This window comes from Dipodomys merriami, unplaced genomic scaffold (genome assembly GCF_024711535.1).
Source record: "Dipodomys merriami isolate MVZ:Mamm:240054 unplaced genomic scaffold, mDipMer1.0.p SCAF_44, whole genome shotgun sequence".
Classification (NCBI taxonomy): domain Eukaryota; kingdom Metazoa; phylum Chordata; class Mammalia; order Rodentia; family Heteromyidae; genus Dipodomys; species Dipodomys merriami.
The window spans coordinates 1,288,713-1,303,979 of NW_027206002.1; the positions used below are offsets into that span (position 1 = coordinate 1,288,713).

General features: G+C 39.1%; 1 protein-coding gene across 3 annotated transcripts in view; it reads right to left on the reverse strand.

Moving 5' to 3' along the window:
* Positions 1-15,267, reverse strand: part of LOC138807900 (kinesin-like protein KIF3A) — a 40,895-nt gene that overhangs the window by 16,969 nt on the left and 8,659 nt on the right. For 2 of the 3 annotated variants that reach the window (XM_069993715.1, XM_069993714.1), the window contains exons 3-10: positions 12,836-12,980; positions 12,631-12,715; positions 11,488-11,593; positions 9,853-9,992; positions 8,156-8,353; positions 7,636-7,810; positions 5,117-5,215; positions 3,318-3,389 (exon numbers count right to left, since the gene is read on the reverse strand). In XM_069993715.1, coding sequence (XP_069849816.1) covers positions 3,318-3,389; positions 5,117-5,215; positions 7,636-7,810; positions 8,156-8,353; positions 9,853-9,992; positions 11,488-11,593; positions 12,631-12,715; positions 12,836-12,980 — 1,020 coding nt within the window. The remainder of the gene's footprint in view (positions 1-3,317; positions 3,390-5,116; positions 5,216-7,635; positions 7,811-8,155; positions 8,354-9,852; positions 9,993-11,487; positions 11,594-12,630; positions 12,716-12,835; positions 12,981-15,267) is intronic. The other variant, XM_069993716.1, reaches the window with a different exon arrangement.

Genomic DNA, 15,267 nt, shown 5'->3' on the forward strand with positions numbered 1-15,267 from the left:
AGGGGCTCATGCATGTGAGGTAAGCACTCTACCACTGAGCCACCCACCTTCCCAGCCGCAACTTATGTATTCTTTTAAGATAAAAAGGGAAGGCTTAGTGGCAGAGCACTTGCCAAGCACACACAAGGCCCTTGGTCTCAATACCTGCTACAAAAAAAAAAAAAAAAAGACAAGCAAACAAACTCTTTATATCAATCAAATGAATCAGTAAAGAAAAAAATCATAAACAAAAAAAACCCTTCATTTTCTAAAACCACCTGATAAAATTTAGCACAAAATTTCAGACAAATATAGTCTAAGAGATAATGTTAAGAGCCACAGAGTATTTAATCAAGCCAAATAGAATTAGTAAACCCTTCAGTTGCTCTTTATCCTATGCTGAGTAAAACTGTGAGGGTTAACTGGCAAGGGAGAGCCAGGGAGGAACTTCAAGGGAGTGAGAACTGAATTAGGCAACAGGCACCTGACTCTTAAAAATGGAGGAAAATGGCTGGGTACTGGTGGCTTACACCTGTAATCCTAGCTACTCAGGAGCCTGAGATCTGAGGATTGTGGTTCAAAGCCAGCCCAGGCCATGAGAGTCTTATCTCTAATTAGCCACTCTAAAACCAGAAGTCGAGATGTGTCTCAAAGTTGTAGAGCACTAGCATTGAGCAAGAGAGCTCAGGGACACAGCACCCATGTTCTGAGTTCAAGCCCTACAACCATCAAAAAAAAAAAAAAGGAGAAAGTGTTTGAAAGTCAAATTACATTTGTATTTCCAGAATTTGATTTAATGAGTCTGTAAGAATTTAAAAAACAAAATTTTAAAGTTGAAAGTGTTTTTTAACAATACAAAATATAAATACTTACCTTGTAAAAAAAATTAAAAATTGAAAGCATAATGTACTTAGCTAGTGAAGTTCTTTGTAAGTAATTGTACCAAGTGGAGTGCAAATCAATCACACCAACCTGCTTGATCTTGCAATAAGAAGTGGTAAGCAAATCGCAGACAGGAGCACAGAGATGAGGAGGGAAAAAAAAGGAAAACATTATTTCCTTTGTAAAACAAAGAAAATGTATATAATAGCATTCTTTTGTAGTGTCAGTGTAGAAATAAAACAAATCATTATCAAAACTGAAAGCGTTCACTTAAAAACAAAAAGAAAGCGTATTCAATGCAGTGAGAGGTAGAATTTTAGCAAGAGTGTTAAGATTAGTCTAAGATTATAACTCAGTGTAGAGATTACACTGACTCCCAACCCCTGGAAATGGAGCAACTCAGCACCATGTGGTTATGCTAATGGCAGACATGGAATTGGGAATCTGCGAAGACCTGACAAGTCATCTAAGACAGCAAAGCAGAGAATTAGGCCAATATCAAAAACTAGTAAATTAAAAGTAACGAAATCCACATTGTTCATTTCCAAATTCATTTCCCAATTCAATGTTTCTTCAAACATAAAGATCCATTACAGGTGTCCACCATTTTAAGAAAGCCCAACAGTAAAATTTTGAAACAACTAAATGAACAAATTAGTTTATAGCAATTTGCACTAAATATTACTTGATTAACAACTTAACAAAGAATTTTTTTTTTTTTGGTGCCGTTCCTGGGGCTTGAACTCAGGGTCTTGGCACTATCCCTGAGCTTTTTAAAAAAATTTTTTTTGCTCAAGATTGGTGCTCTACCACTTGAGCCACAGCTCCACTTGCAGCTTTTTTGGTGGGTAATTGGAAATAAGAGTCTCATAAACTTTCCTACCTGGGCTGGCTTCAAACAATGATCCTCAGATCAGAGAGCCTCCTGAATAGCTAGGATTATATACATGAGCCTCTGGTGCCCAGTTTAACAAAGACTTTTTAAGGACAGCTGGCTCACAAAGTATTGGAGTTTTCCAATTTGATTTATAAGCTTTTTTTTTTTCCAGGAAAAAAACCCATTTGTTACATACATAAAATGAAGTACACCTGTATAATAACAAACTTACATTCAACCTATTAATAGACTCTCAAGGGCAATTATAACAATGAATCTATAAAAGTAAATGACAAGTGATGATTCAAGCAAGGGACACCTAAAAGGTCATTCATATATTTACAGGAAGGGTATGAACACACAGTTACATACAGCTACATACAGCAACCACATGCTGGGACAACCACCTCTTCACCAACACATCCGTGTCACCACCAATAAAAGGTTATATGCTGGATATGTGAACAGCAGTTAAATTTTCTTGAATTGATAGCCTACTTTCACATAACTACCTTCTCACAGTGGTAAGCTTTAACATAGAAAAATGAGTTACGATGTTTCATACTCAGACAGACATTCCTCACATTTCAGTCTACAAAACTGCACCTCTACCGGGTCTCTACAGCAATTTCATATATAATGCAGATTATCCTTTGAAATGAATTGATTTGGAAACTTGCTTAAGAATTATCAGTAGACAAAAAGTTTTAATATTCTTGAAATTCTTCTTCTAGAAAGCTAAAACAGTAAGAACAGTAAACATTTTTTAAATTAGTTTTGGAGAAGGTGAATACATAGATAATGCTCTAAAAGACAGTAAGCTGCAAACTGGTAGAAAAAAGCATCATCTCCCTTTTCTTCTGTAAATAAAATACTGATAAATAAAATTAAATAATTTCAACTTAATTGAGGTTTACAAAAAAAATCCTTTATGTTTGAAGAACATCTAGATAGATCCATTGTAAATTTCTTCATGTGATTGTGAGTTTTAATCACATCTTAGACAATTTTTAAATCTATCAGGTAAGTCAGAAATAAGGATAAATGTCCATTTGAAATAAAATACTATTCAATTGATATTTCCTTGCTAGAAACTTCACATCTTTGGGAGCATTCAATCTTAAGCCACTGCTAAGAAGTGGACACCAAGATGTAAAATGTTTCTAACTGTACCCTGTGCTGGGCACAGATGTACCACTAAATGTAATTTGTACTTTTAGACATTCAGGATCTGTTGTTAAATGTCCTTTGTACTGAGTAGAATTAAAAATGTTTAACACAAATAAAAAATAAGAAATATTCTTTCATACAGCTTACTAACTCTCTTTACATTATCTCAACTGCAGAAGCATGAATCTCTCTTCCATTGTCTCAAACATAAGCTCAAGCATATGTTTCAACAATTATGGTTAACAGGAAGCAATGAAAGGGGTGGGGAGTTGTCACATGCTTTGTTCTACTGGGACGTCCAACATGTATTCATCAAAATGACAGGCAGCGGTGTAGCATTTCTCAAATGAAGCCCATGGATTATGGAAAAGCCCAAGCTCTGTTAGAGAATTGAAGAGCTACCACTCACTAGGCAAGAACTTATCCAGAGGTTTCTCTATGACAGAACATGTGGAGTCTGAACTACTGCTGCTGCTACTGCCTGGAAGACAAAGAAGTGAGCCCAACGGAAACCAAAAAGAGAGGAGACAAGAACATGAACACACATACATAGAAAAATTCAGTTCTGGAGAAGGAATTTTAAAGAACAATCACACTTTTTTTAGGGGGCAGCGGATTGGTCTTGGACTCTATTCCTGAGCTTTTTTTTTTGGCTCAAACACTTGAGCCACAGCTCCACTTCTAGCTGCTGCTGCTGCTGCTGCTGCTGCTCCTCCTCCTTTTCTTCTTCTTCTTCCTCCTCCTCTTCCTCCTCCTCCTCCTTTGGTAGCTAATCAGAGGTAAGAGTTCCACGGACTTTCCTGCCCAGGTGGCTTTGAACCAAGATCCTCAGATCTTAGCCTCTTAGGTAGCTAGGATTACAGGCATAAGTCACTGATGTCCAGCCGCCAATCAAGCTTTGTATTCAAGAATCAAAATTCACTTTCCCTTAAAATCAGTCTTGGGAGCAGTCCATCTATCTATATTCTTTACTTCATAAAGCTATACGGAGAAATTAGAAACTGAGTTTCTTTAGATTCTTGGTGGACAAATACTATGACTCAACTAAACATAATTATTCAGAGTTGAAGTGAAGAGAATTAAAAAGGAAATAGGTCATTTAGTGAGATCTAAGTCTCTCTAATAAGATCAAGGGACAAAGTTTGAAAACTCCAAGTCAAACGTAATTAATGTTGTAGTATTGATAAATTGCCCCTGAACAAGATGGTGTAACTCCAATTTTCCTCTATCTCCTCAATAAATCAAACTGTCAAATGTAAGTATTTAAGTTTAAAGTTTGACAGCAAAGGCTCACTGAAAATTTTTAAATTTCTCAACCTAGAAGGAAAGCATGTTACCTTTCAATATTAAAGAGACACACTTTTTCTGCTTAAAATTTTATTTTTCATAATTCTACTATCTGTACTACCTTTGAGAAGGCCAGTGTACTCTATGAAAAACTAGGTATGAACATAAATTCATTTCTCTCAGCCAGAGGTCTGCAAATGGTTCCTGCAACAGGATAGCTAGTGTTTTTGGCTTTTGTGAGAGTAGCCACAGACATAGGTAAACAAATGGACATGGCTATTTTAATTTCATGGATAAAAACAGGTTTGGGCTAGATTTGTATTTTGCAAACTCCTGCTCTAAAGCACGCTTTTCCTATCTTTTGAATGTAAAGAATCTCTACAGTTTTTACATTTGGGGCTCCTGATCAAGCAGTGATGGGCTTATGTTCAATAAGATCATTTAGATAAGACAAGCAAATATGCACCAGCTTGAAAACAATGATCCACATGAATGGAAGAGAGTTCTGAAATAAATACTTAGGGTAAAAGGTTGGAAATGTAGGCTGACACAATATATCCTTCTCTTTTGCAAGTTATCAACATCTTTTAGCACAACAGGTTTTATCATACCTGTTAACACATAGCCCATAATAGGGTAAGCATGAGAGCTCATTTGATTATTATAGTAAATCATCTAGTCCTCATTCAAATTTATTATTTGAAATTTCAAAACACAAAACAAAACCCACACCATATGGTACTGAGTCAACTTCTAAAGAGGAGATCAGTATAAGATAAAAACACTGCAAAGCTAAACAGTTATATGGCATACATCCTCTGCTCAAGTTGCTACCATAACTAAAACCAGCAAAATGCAAAGCATGCACTAGGTAGCAACCCTGGTGAATTTCTACTGGTTATGACATGAAACAAAACTTACCCCTTCTCTTTTTCCTTTTTTCTCCATCTTCTCCAAGTTCACCTTCTTCATCTTCATCTTCTTCTGACCCACTGATATCAGAGCCTGATATTTCTTCCCCTTAGATAGAAATTTAATACAATAGTTTTAGTCTGTACGGTGTCATTAGCTATTGAAAAATGCCTGCATTGATTTTCTTCATTAAGATTTTTGTTGTTGGGCTGGGAAGGTGGCTCAGTGGTAGAGCACTTGCCTTGCATGCATGAGGTCCTGGGTTCGATTCCTCAGCACCACATAAGCAAAAGGAAAAAAAAGCCGGAAATGGCACTGTGGCTCAAGTGGTAGAGTGCTAGCCTTGAGCTGAAGAGCTGAGGGTCAGTGCCCAGGCGGAGTTCAGGCCCCATGACTGGACCTCCCCCGCCCCAAAAAAAGTTAAGATTTTTGTTGTCCCAAATATAAATTTAAATTTTTTTTATTTTTTTTGATGTTTTTTTAATGTTCCTAAGTAGTATATCATATAACCTAATCTGAGAACAAGATAAAAATACAGAGACTTTATTTAAAAATAAAGATTTTTTTTCCCCCAGTCCTGGGGCTTGAACTCAGGTCTGGGCATGGTCCCTGAGCTTCTTTTGCTCCAGGCTAGCAATCTACCACTTGAGTCACAGAGCTACTTCTGACTTTTTCTGTTTATGTGGTACTGAGGAATCAAACCCAGGTTTCACGCAGGCAGGGCAAACATTCTACCACTAAGCCACATTCCCAGCCCAAAATAAAGATTTTTTTAAAGGCCCTAAAAAGAAGTTAAGTTTTAATTTAAAATTTCAAATCATACTGGGCGCTAGTGGCTCACACCTGTAATCCTAACTATTCAGGAGACTGAGGTCTGAAGACACACACACACACACACACACACACACACACACACACACACACACACACACAACACACACACACACACACGAAAAATAAATGGATTCCGCAAATACACACAGCCAACACACACACACACACACACACACACACACACACACACACACACACACACACACACGAAAAATAAATGGATTCCACAAATACACACAGCCAACATCAGCATAACTGAGAAATTAAGAATCTTATATTGGCTATAAATACCACCTAGTGGTCATACTTAAAGCACTGAAATTCATCATCTAAGATACAGTTCACTCACTGCCTTTCTTCAATAACCTTACTCTAGTTTATTGCGCCAGCATAGTCTCCAGGCATTTGTGAAGAGGCCAGCATCTCTGGGTCCAGATGATGCAACCAGCTTCCACACAGGCCAGTAGGTGTCTCTGTTTCACTGGCTTGCAGAGGCTCTAGCATCAGAAGCCCATCTGACCCCGCGTGGCAGTGCCAGGAGGGCCTCGGTACCTACCAATGAACTGGGAAGTTCTCGCTCTCATGAAGAAGACTTACAAGCCTTTCCATCTGCTAGCACTATCTTAGAAAATAATTTCCAAAATAGAATTTCATGTTCGAATTTCAGTATGAAAGCGTAAGTATTTCATAGCCTTAAGTGTATAAAGCCATGAAATGCAATTTCACTTGCAGCAAAGTAATTTACCCATAACTGTCTGATACCTTCTTATACTCCAAACAATAGTAATATATTAATCACAAAGCAGAATTCTGGTCATTTGCTTCTAAAAAACATATAATTTGTTCTTTTTTTTTTTTTGGCCAGTCCTGGGGCTTGAACTCAGGGCCTGGGCACTGCCCCTGAGCCTCTTTTGCTCAAGTCTAGCACTCTACTGAGCTACGGTGCCACTCCTGGTTTTTTCTATTTATGTGGTGCTGAGGAATCGAACCCAGGGCTTCATGCATGCTAGGCAAGCACTCTTCCACTAAGCCACATTCCCAGCCTAGAATTTGCTCTTATACACAAATAAAAATTCATTATTTAACAAGTGTCCATAAAAATCTACAAAAGGTTATGGGGATTAAAATGGCAATTTTAATTTAAAAAAATTTTTTTGTCGGTGTGGGGCTTGAACTCTGGGCCTGGGTGCTGTTCCTGAGCTCTTCAGCTCAAGGCTAGCATTCTATCACTTGAGCCACACTTTTCCGGTAGTTAATAGGAGATGAGTCTTCACAGACTTTCCTGCCCAGGCAGGCTTTGAACTGTTATTCTCAGATTTCAACCTCCTGAATAGCTAGGGTTACAGGTAAGAGCCACTGGCACCCAGCTTAACCCATTTTTTAATAACATACACAAATATTGTATTATCTTACTTTAGTATAACAAAAATGCTAAAGTATATAGGTACCAAGTTACTTTCTAGACTTTTTTTTGTTTTTTTGTTCAGTGCTAGAGATTGACACTCAGCCCTTGTACATGCCAGGCAAGTGCTCTACCACTGAGCTACGTCCCCAGCCCAGATATTTTGATATTCTTCTAAGTACCAATGATTGAAGCTCAAAGGGCATTTAATACTGGTTTCTGTTGGAACATTTTGTAGTCAACCAACACAATTTTAGCTGACATTAAGATTAATACTTCACAAAGAACTTACCTTCTTCAAGCTTTTTCTTCAATTCCTCTATTTCTTTCTGAAACTGACGAAGCAGAGCATCCTTTGGATCTTCATTAATTCTAGCTTTGTTTTTAATATTCTTAGCACGGTTGGCATACCGTAAAGTACTGATAGTTTCATCATAATTGTAATCTGCTGGCCCAATATTTGCACACTGTTAAATGAGAAATACAGATAGCTTTACGCTACCATTAATTAATACTACCTTTACAAGTATATCAAAACAATGTTTGAAAAAATACACATGTAATTTGACCTTTCTGAAAAGAATGTTCACTGCATAGGTTTCTAAATGACAACACTGAAGGCTAAGATACATGCTATATTACAAAAAGAGAGCCACAAATCAAAAGAGCAAAATAACATTTTAAAAATTATTTTACTTTTGATATGTGGCTCTCTTTTTGTAATACAACATAAATGTTATTCACATTAGTATGGGCATAAATTAGAATCTTAAATTTGCCTGAAATGAACAATACCATGAATTAAGTCTTACCATCATGGTTTTTGAGTTTCCGCCTAAGGAATCCTGAAGAAGACGAGTCAATTTAGAATTACGATAAGGCACATGAGTGCTTTTGCCATCTACCAAAGCAGAAATCACATTACCCAGCGTGGAAAGGGAAAGATTGATTTTTGTAGCTTCCTTTAAGCGCTGTCCAGTAGCTCCAGTTTTTGCTTGTCTTTCTGAACCCTAGAAATAAACAGAGATAAAACTAAAAACAACAGAATATTCATGTGTGTATATGTGCGTGTGTACTGGTCCTGAAGCTTGAACTCAGCACCTGAGTGCTGTATGTTAGCTTTTATGAACAAGGCTAGTGCTCTAACATTTGAGCCATAGCTTCACTTCAAGCTTTTTGGTGGCTAAGTGAAGATCAGAGACTCATGGACTTTTTTGCCTGGACTGGTTTCAAACCATGATCCTGATCCTCAGATCTCAGCCTCGTGAGTAGCTAGGATTGTAGGTTATAAGCCACAAGTGCCAAGCAGCAGAATATTTTTTTGGGGGGGGGTCCAGTCGTGGGGCCTGAACTCTGGGCCTGGGCGCTGTCCCTCAGCTCTTCAGCTCAAGGCTAGCACTCTACCACTTGGGCCACAGCGCCACTTCCAGCTTTTTTCTTTTTGCTTATGTGGTGCTGAGGAATTGAACCCAGGGCCTCAGGCATGCAAGGCAAGCGTTCTACCACTGAGCCACCTTCCCAGCCCAAGCAGCAGAATATTCTTTCCAAAGATTTTTTTGTTGTTGTTCGTTGTGGGGCTTAAACTCTGGACCTGGGTGCTGTCCCTCAGTTCTTCAGCCAACGCTAGTGCTCTACTACTTGAGCCACAGCGCCACTTCGTTTTTCTGGTAGTTTATTGGAGATAAGAATTTCACAGCATTTCCTGCCCAGGCTGGTTTTGAAGCACAATCTTCAGTAATCAGCCTCCAAGTAGCTAGAATTATAGGCATGAGCCACTGGCACTCAGTTCTTTCCAAACATTTTTACAAAAGTAATTTAACAGTAAGGTAGCTGATGTGATGTCTGGACTTTGCTTTGAAATAACAAAGGAAGGGGCTGGGAAGGTGGCTCAGTGGTAGAGCGCTTGCCTTGCATGCCTGAGGCCCTGGGTTCAATCCCTCAGCACCACATAAGCAAAAAGAAAAAAGCTGGAAGTGGTGCTGTGGCTCAAGTGGTAGAGCACTAGCCTTGAGCTGAAGAGCTGAGGGACAGCGCCCAGGCCCAGAGTTCAGGCCCCACGACCGGACCCAAAAAAAAAAAAAAAAAAAGGAAGAGAAGTAGGGGAGAATAAATGAAAGGAGATTGACCATTTACTTTTTTTTTGGTCAGTTGTGGGGCTTGAACTCTGGGCCTGAGGCTTCAGCTCAAGGCTAGCACTCTACCACTTGAGCTACAGTGCCACTTCTGGTTTTCTGTTAGTTAACTGGAGATAAGAGTCTTATGAACTTTCCTGCCTGGGCTGGCTTTGAACTGTGATCCTCAATCCTCAGATCTCCTGAGTAGCTAGGATTACACGTAAGAACCACCTAAGCCCTCCCATTTACTTTCACGTGTACTTGAAATAGCCTCTAATACATAAGTGAAAGAGAATAACAACCTAAGTCACACCTCTATACTTTATCTTCTATTTACTTAAGAGATAAATGGATCACCAGAAGCAATCTTCCTTAAGTAAGACCCTGTTACTTACAGCAAGGTCTACAAGATGGAGCTTGCCCATCCTGACGTGCATGTTCCCATCGGCGCCCTTCTCACTACATTCGATAGTAATTGTAAAGATGGCATGGGAGCGAGAACTGTGTTCATTCATATTAGTTGCACCAACAGAACCTTTAATAACGAAAGGAATCCCTTAAAATTACAACAGAGAACCTTGCATATCCATTAAATATTCTAAATATTCACTATACTTAAAATATTTATACTTAAAATACTTAACTTTTTTCACAGTCAATGCCAGAGATCATGGTTAAACCATAAAACCACAGGTAGATTTAGCCATATGAAATCCCTCCCTTAATTTGTGCTGATAATAAAAGAATTAGTAATGGTCCTCATATTAAATACATTATTTTATACAAAGTACTTAATTTCAATCTCAAGTATTAGTGTCTAATAACAAATAATTTACAAAGCTGGGTATAGTGATAAACACTTGCAGTCCTAGCTACCAGGGAGGCTCTGGGGAAGAGGATGGCTGAGGTCAGAAGGTCAAGGCTAGCTGGGGGCAACATGGTAGAACCATCTCTCTTTAAAACTATACACAAAAACAGAAGCATACAAGCTAGGTACCAGAGGCTCTCACCTGTAATCCTAGCTACTAAAGAGGCTGAAATCTGAGGATCACAGTTCAAAGTTAGTCCATGCAGGAAAGTCCTGAGTCTCTTATTTCCAAATAAGACACATTATTTGTATGTGTATGTGTATGTATATGTATATGTGTGTACACACACACACACACACATAAGAAAAGTTATGTGGGGACAGAAAGAGAGAGAGTCAATACTGGGGCTTGAATTCAGAGCCCAGGCATTGTTCCTCAGCATACTTACTCAAGCTGGCACTCTACTACTGGAGCCACAGCGCTACTTCTGGCTTTTTCCTAGTTAATTTGAGATTGTGCCTGGCAACAAGTTACTTTAAGTGTTTCCTCATTCAAAAAGTAGGACTAAGCCAGGCACCAGTGCTCAAGTCTGTTTTCCTGACTACCCAGGAGGCTGAGATACAAGGATTACAGTTCAAGCCAGCCCCAGAAGGAAATTCTGTGAGACTCTTATTATCTTCAATTAACTACTAAAAAGCCACAAGTAGAATTTGTGGCTTAAGTGGTAGAGTGCTAGCCTTAAGCAAAAGCTCAGGGAAAGTGCCCAGGCCCTGAGTTCAAACCCCAGGACCAACACACACACACACACACACACACACATACACACACACACACACACACACACGCGCGCACACACGCGCACACACACACGTCTTAAATATCTTCACAAATTATGGTGAAGCTTAAAGGAGAGTCTTATAAAGCACTTAGCATAAACATTTTACCACTTACCAAGTGCTTTCTATTTTATCTATATTATATAGTTATAACTAACAAGAGATAGCAAATATGAATTTTAAAGAATGCCATTATTAAGAAGAAACAGCATTTTGTTTGGTCTGGAAACAATCTTTCATTTATATATGCTCCCTTCATAGTAAATAAAGAGATAGCATTTAAAACACCGACCATTCAGCGTCTATGGTACAAAGTGCCATAGTTGCTTTGCAATCAGCCTACTGAACATAGAGATGTTTAATCATAAGTAGGCATTACACTTACGGTTTTTGTGGCCTAATGTCATAATTCTATCCATATCATCAGCATTATTTACCACATAAGCTGATAAATCTTTGATATAAACTCCCACATCAGGCCTTTCTTTAACCTAAAAAAAAATACACAAGAGTTTACATTTGTATTGTAATTCTTCCATAGTTATTTATTGAGCATCTACTGTTTCTGTAAGATTGTGACAATATGGTCAGGAACACATGGATAACATACCTATACTCATGGAAGTAATTTACAGGGAAAACATACCAATGACGAATTAGGGCCTTGGCACTGTCCCTGAGCTTTTTCGTTCAAGGTTAGCACTTTACCACTTGAGCCACAGCTCTTCTGGCTTTTTTGTTGCTTAATTGGAGATGAGACTCTCACAGACTTACTTTCCTTCCAGGCTGACATTAAACCATGATCCTCAAATCTCAGCCTCCTGAGTAGCTAGGATGACAGGCATGAGCCATTGACTGGTGCCTGGGCTAGCACATCAATGTTTTAATAATGTATGTAAAAATATTACAAGTGCATTATTTTACTATCGAATGCATATAAACTCAAAAGAAAAAATGCTAACAGGCATTGACTTTAATAGTCTTTTAAATTTGTTAATGATGACAATAAGCCAAGGAAATACATATCATTACCACTTCCAGTGCAATTCCAATATTGTTTTTTTGTTTTGTTGATGGTGGTACTTGAACTCTGGGCTTGGGCACTCTTCAGTTCAAGGCTAGCATGCTATCACTTGAGCCACAGCGCCATTTCCGGTTTTCTGGTGGTTATCTGGAGATAAGAGTCTCACGCATTTTCCTGCCCAAGTCAGCTTTGAACCATGATCCTCAGATCTCAGCCTCCTGAGTAGCTAGGATTATAGGCGTGAGCCACCAGTGCCCGGCTCCAATACTGTTTTAAAGGTCATCTTTTGTCTTATATCTTAAAATTCTAAAAATTTGGGAACATCTACCAAATTTACCACTCACTTATCAACTGACTCAGCAGTATGCCTTCAGTGGTTTACTTGCAGATATGCCTGTGCTTGCAAGATGATATGTGTATAAGGCTATTTAAAATATTAAAAGTACTTTCTGTACAAAGAGGACATGATTGCTTTGGAAAGTACTCCAATTTCAATTTCCTTACCTCTAATCTCTGTGTCTGATCCTTGCCCAAAAGGTCACGAACTTCTTCATTATAGATTTCCAAATATGACACTCGAACCAAGAATCTATATATAAAATATTTTAGCACATAAGAGTAAAATATTCATAAGAACAGCTTGCTTATACTTGTATTGCTTTCCTATATTTATATATCTTAACATTAGAAAATAAAAATATTCTTTTACCTGGTATCTCCTTCTGCTTTGGCAATATGACCAAATATGTGAGCAAATGAATTGGGAATAATTCCTCTAAGTTCAGGAACAGCTCGAACGCCTTCCATAGTAAAAGTTTTGCCTGTCCCAGTTTGTCCATATGCAAAAATAGTCCCTGAAAATGAGGGAAAGACTCAGTTACTGTTAGATTCAAATGGTATAGAACAATAGCTGTCAAAATTAATTCCTTTAGCTGGGTGCTGGTGGCTCATGCCTATAATCCTAGTGACTCAGGAGGCTGAGATCTGAGGATTATGGTTCGAAGCCACCCAGGCAGAAAAGTCCCAGTGAGACTCTTATCCCGCTCAAAAGCCAAAAGTGGCACTGTGGCTCAAGTGGTAGAGCATTAACCTTGAGCACAAAGATGCTCAGGGACAGCACCCAGGCCCTGAATTCAAGCCCTAGGACCAAAAAAAACAAAAAACAAAAAACCTTTGACACACTGTGATGTATTTTTTCTCCTGAATTCAAACTTTGTTCTGTTACAAATCTCACTTTTAAATTTTTATTAAGTAGTTATAAAATGTACAAATCTCATTTTTACTATCAACATGTACAATATACACTCTGTGCTACATAAACATCACTGTTAAAAAAAAAAAAAGCAGAGTCACAGACACTTGTGAGTCATGCATATAATCCTAACTACTCAGGAGACTGAAACCTAGAGGACTACAGTTTGAAGCCAGCCAGGCAGGACAGTCTGTGAAACTCCATCTCCAATTAACCAGCAAAACACCAGGTGGTAGAATGCTGACGTAACGTTTGTAGGTAATGGGTAGTGGGGAAGAGACACAGAGGAAGACATATATACATACATATGCATAGTCTCACACACACATATCCTTTCTCTATATACATTCTCTATGTACAGAAAGAGAAGAGAGAGACACAGAGAGAGAAAGAGCAAGCCCAAAAAAGACCCCTTAATTCTGTTAACTCAAAATTAAACCATTAATACTTCTACTTGAAGCAAGGTGGGAGTATGGTGACTCAGTTAACCTTCCCAGCTGAAACCAGAAGAGGTGAACATACATGAAGCAAGCTGGGGCCAGTGACTCACACTGGTAATCCTAGCTACTTAGGAGGCTAAAATCCAGAGAACTTTGATTTGAGGACAGCCTGGACAGAAAAGTTCACTAGATTTACCCAAAACAACCAGCAAAAAGCAGCATTGGAGGCATGACTCGAGTGGCAGAATGCCAGCTTAGCAAGCATAAGGTCCTGAGTTCAAACCCCAGTACTGAAGAAAAAAAAAAATCACTGTTAAGGATAAGCCTTTACTATAAACACTTTTTTTTTTTAAACATTGATTGATTGATTGGTTGCTGGTTCTGGGGCTTGAACTCAGTGTCTCATGCTCACTGTTTGCTCAGAGCTAGCTCTCTACCACTTGGCCACATATCTAACCCAGCCTCCAGGACTTTTCTGCTGGGGTGGCTTCAAAAACCAGTCCTTGAATCTCAGCCTCCTGAGAAGCTAGGATTCTGGTGTATGCCACCATACACTTTTTTGTTGTTGGTGTGGTTGGTTGTGGGGCTTGAACTCTGGGCCTGGGTACTGTCCCTGCATGCTTCAGCTCAAGGCAAGTGCTCTACCACTTGAGCCACAGCTCCACGTCTGTTTTTTTTTTTGTATAATTGGAGAGTCTCACAAACTTTCCTGCCGGACTGGCTTTGAACCATGATCCTCAGATCTCAGCCTCCTGAGTAGCTAGAATTTTAGGTGTGAGCCACTGGCACCCAGCTATACTCTTCTTTAATGGCCTGACTAAGTGAAGGACTATCAGTGAAGGAGACAGCTAGACTGACCTATTGTTAGCACAAGCTGCTTTGAGCACTATACAGATGCCCTGAAGAAACTACACGGTAACCACCCCTGCCAATGCACACCTCTGGCTCCTGTGGTAGCAGCCATGACTGTTTCAAACAGTTCATGCTGAACTTTTGCCACCACAAGTCTTTGTGAGTTCTAGAAGACCCTGCAGCCATTTCCAAGCCAGAGAAGTAATTCCATGGTGGCACAGCTGAAAGACACGTGACTGGTACAAACACAGTCCTTCATTTGTATGGAAGCCTTACAGGATTGGTGCAATGGTCCCCTGTCTACAAGAGGGATGGTGCTATGAGCAAACTCAGTCTTTCACTGCCTTGATTGGTACAAGACCTTCTAGCCACACCCATGTTTTACTATATAGGTAGGAAGTTAGCCCACAAACACTTGTGCTGTCGCCCTGGTAGTATAACACAAGTCCCAATAAAAGGCTTCTCTCTCTCTCTCTCTCTCTCTCTCTCTCTCTCTCTCTCTCTCTCTCTCTCTCTCTCTCTCTCTCTCTCTCTCTTATTTTTAATCTTTATCACTAGTTAAGTAGATTGAGCTAGTGGCAGAAGAGGCAGCAGTTC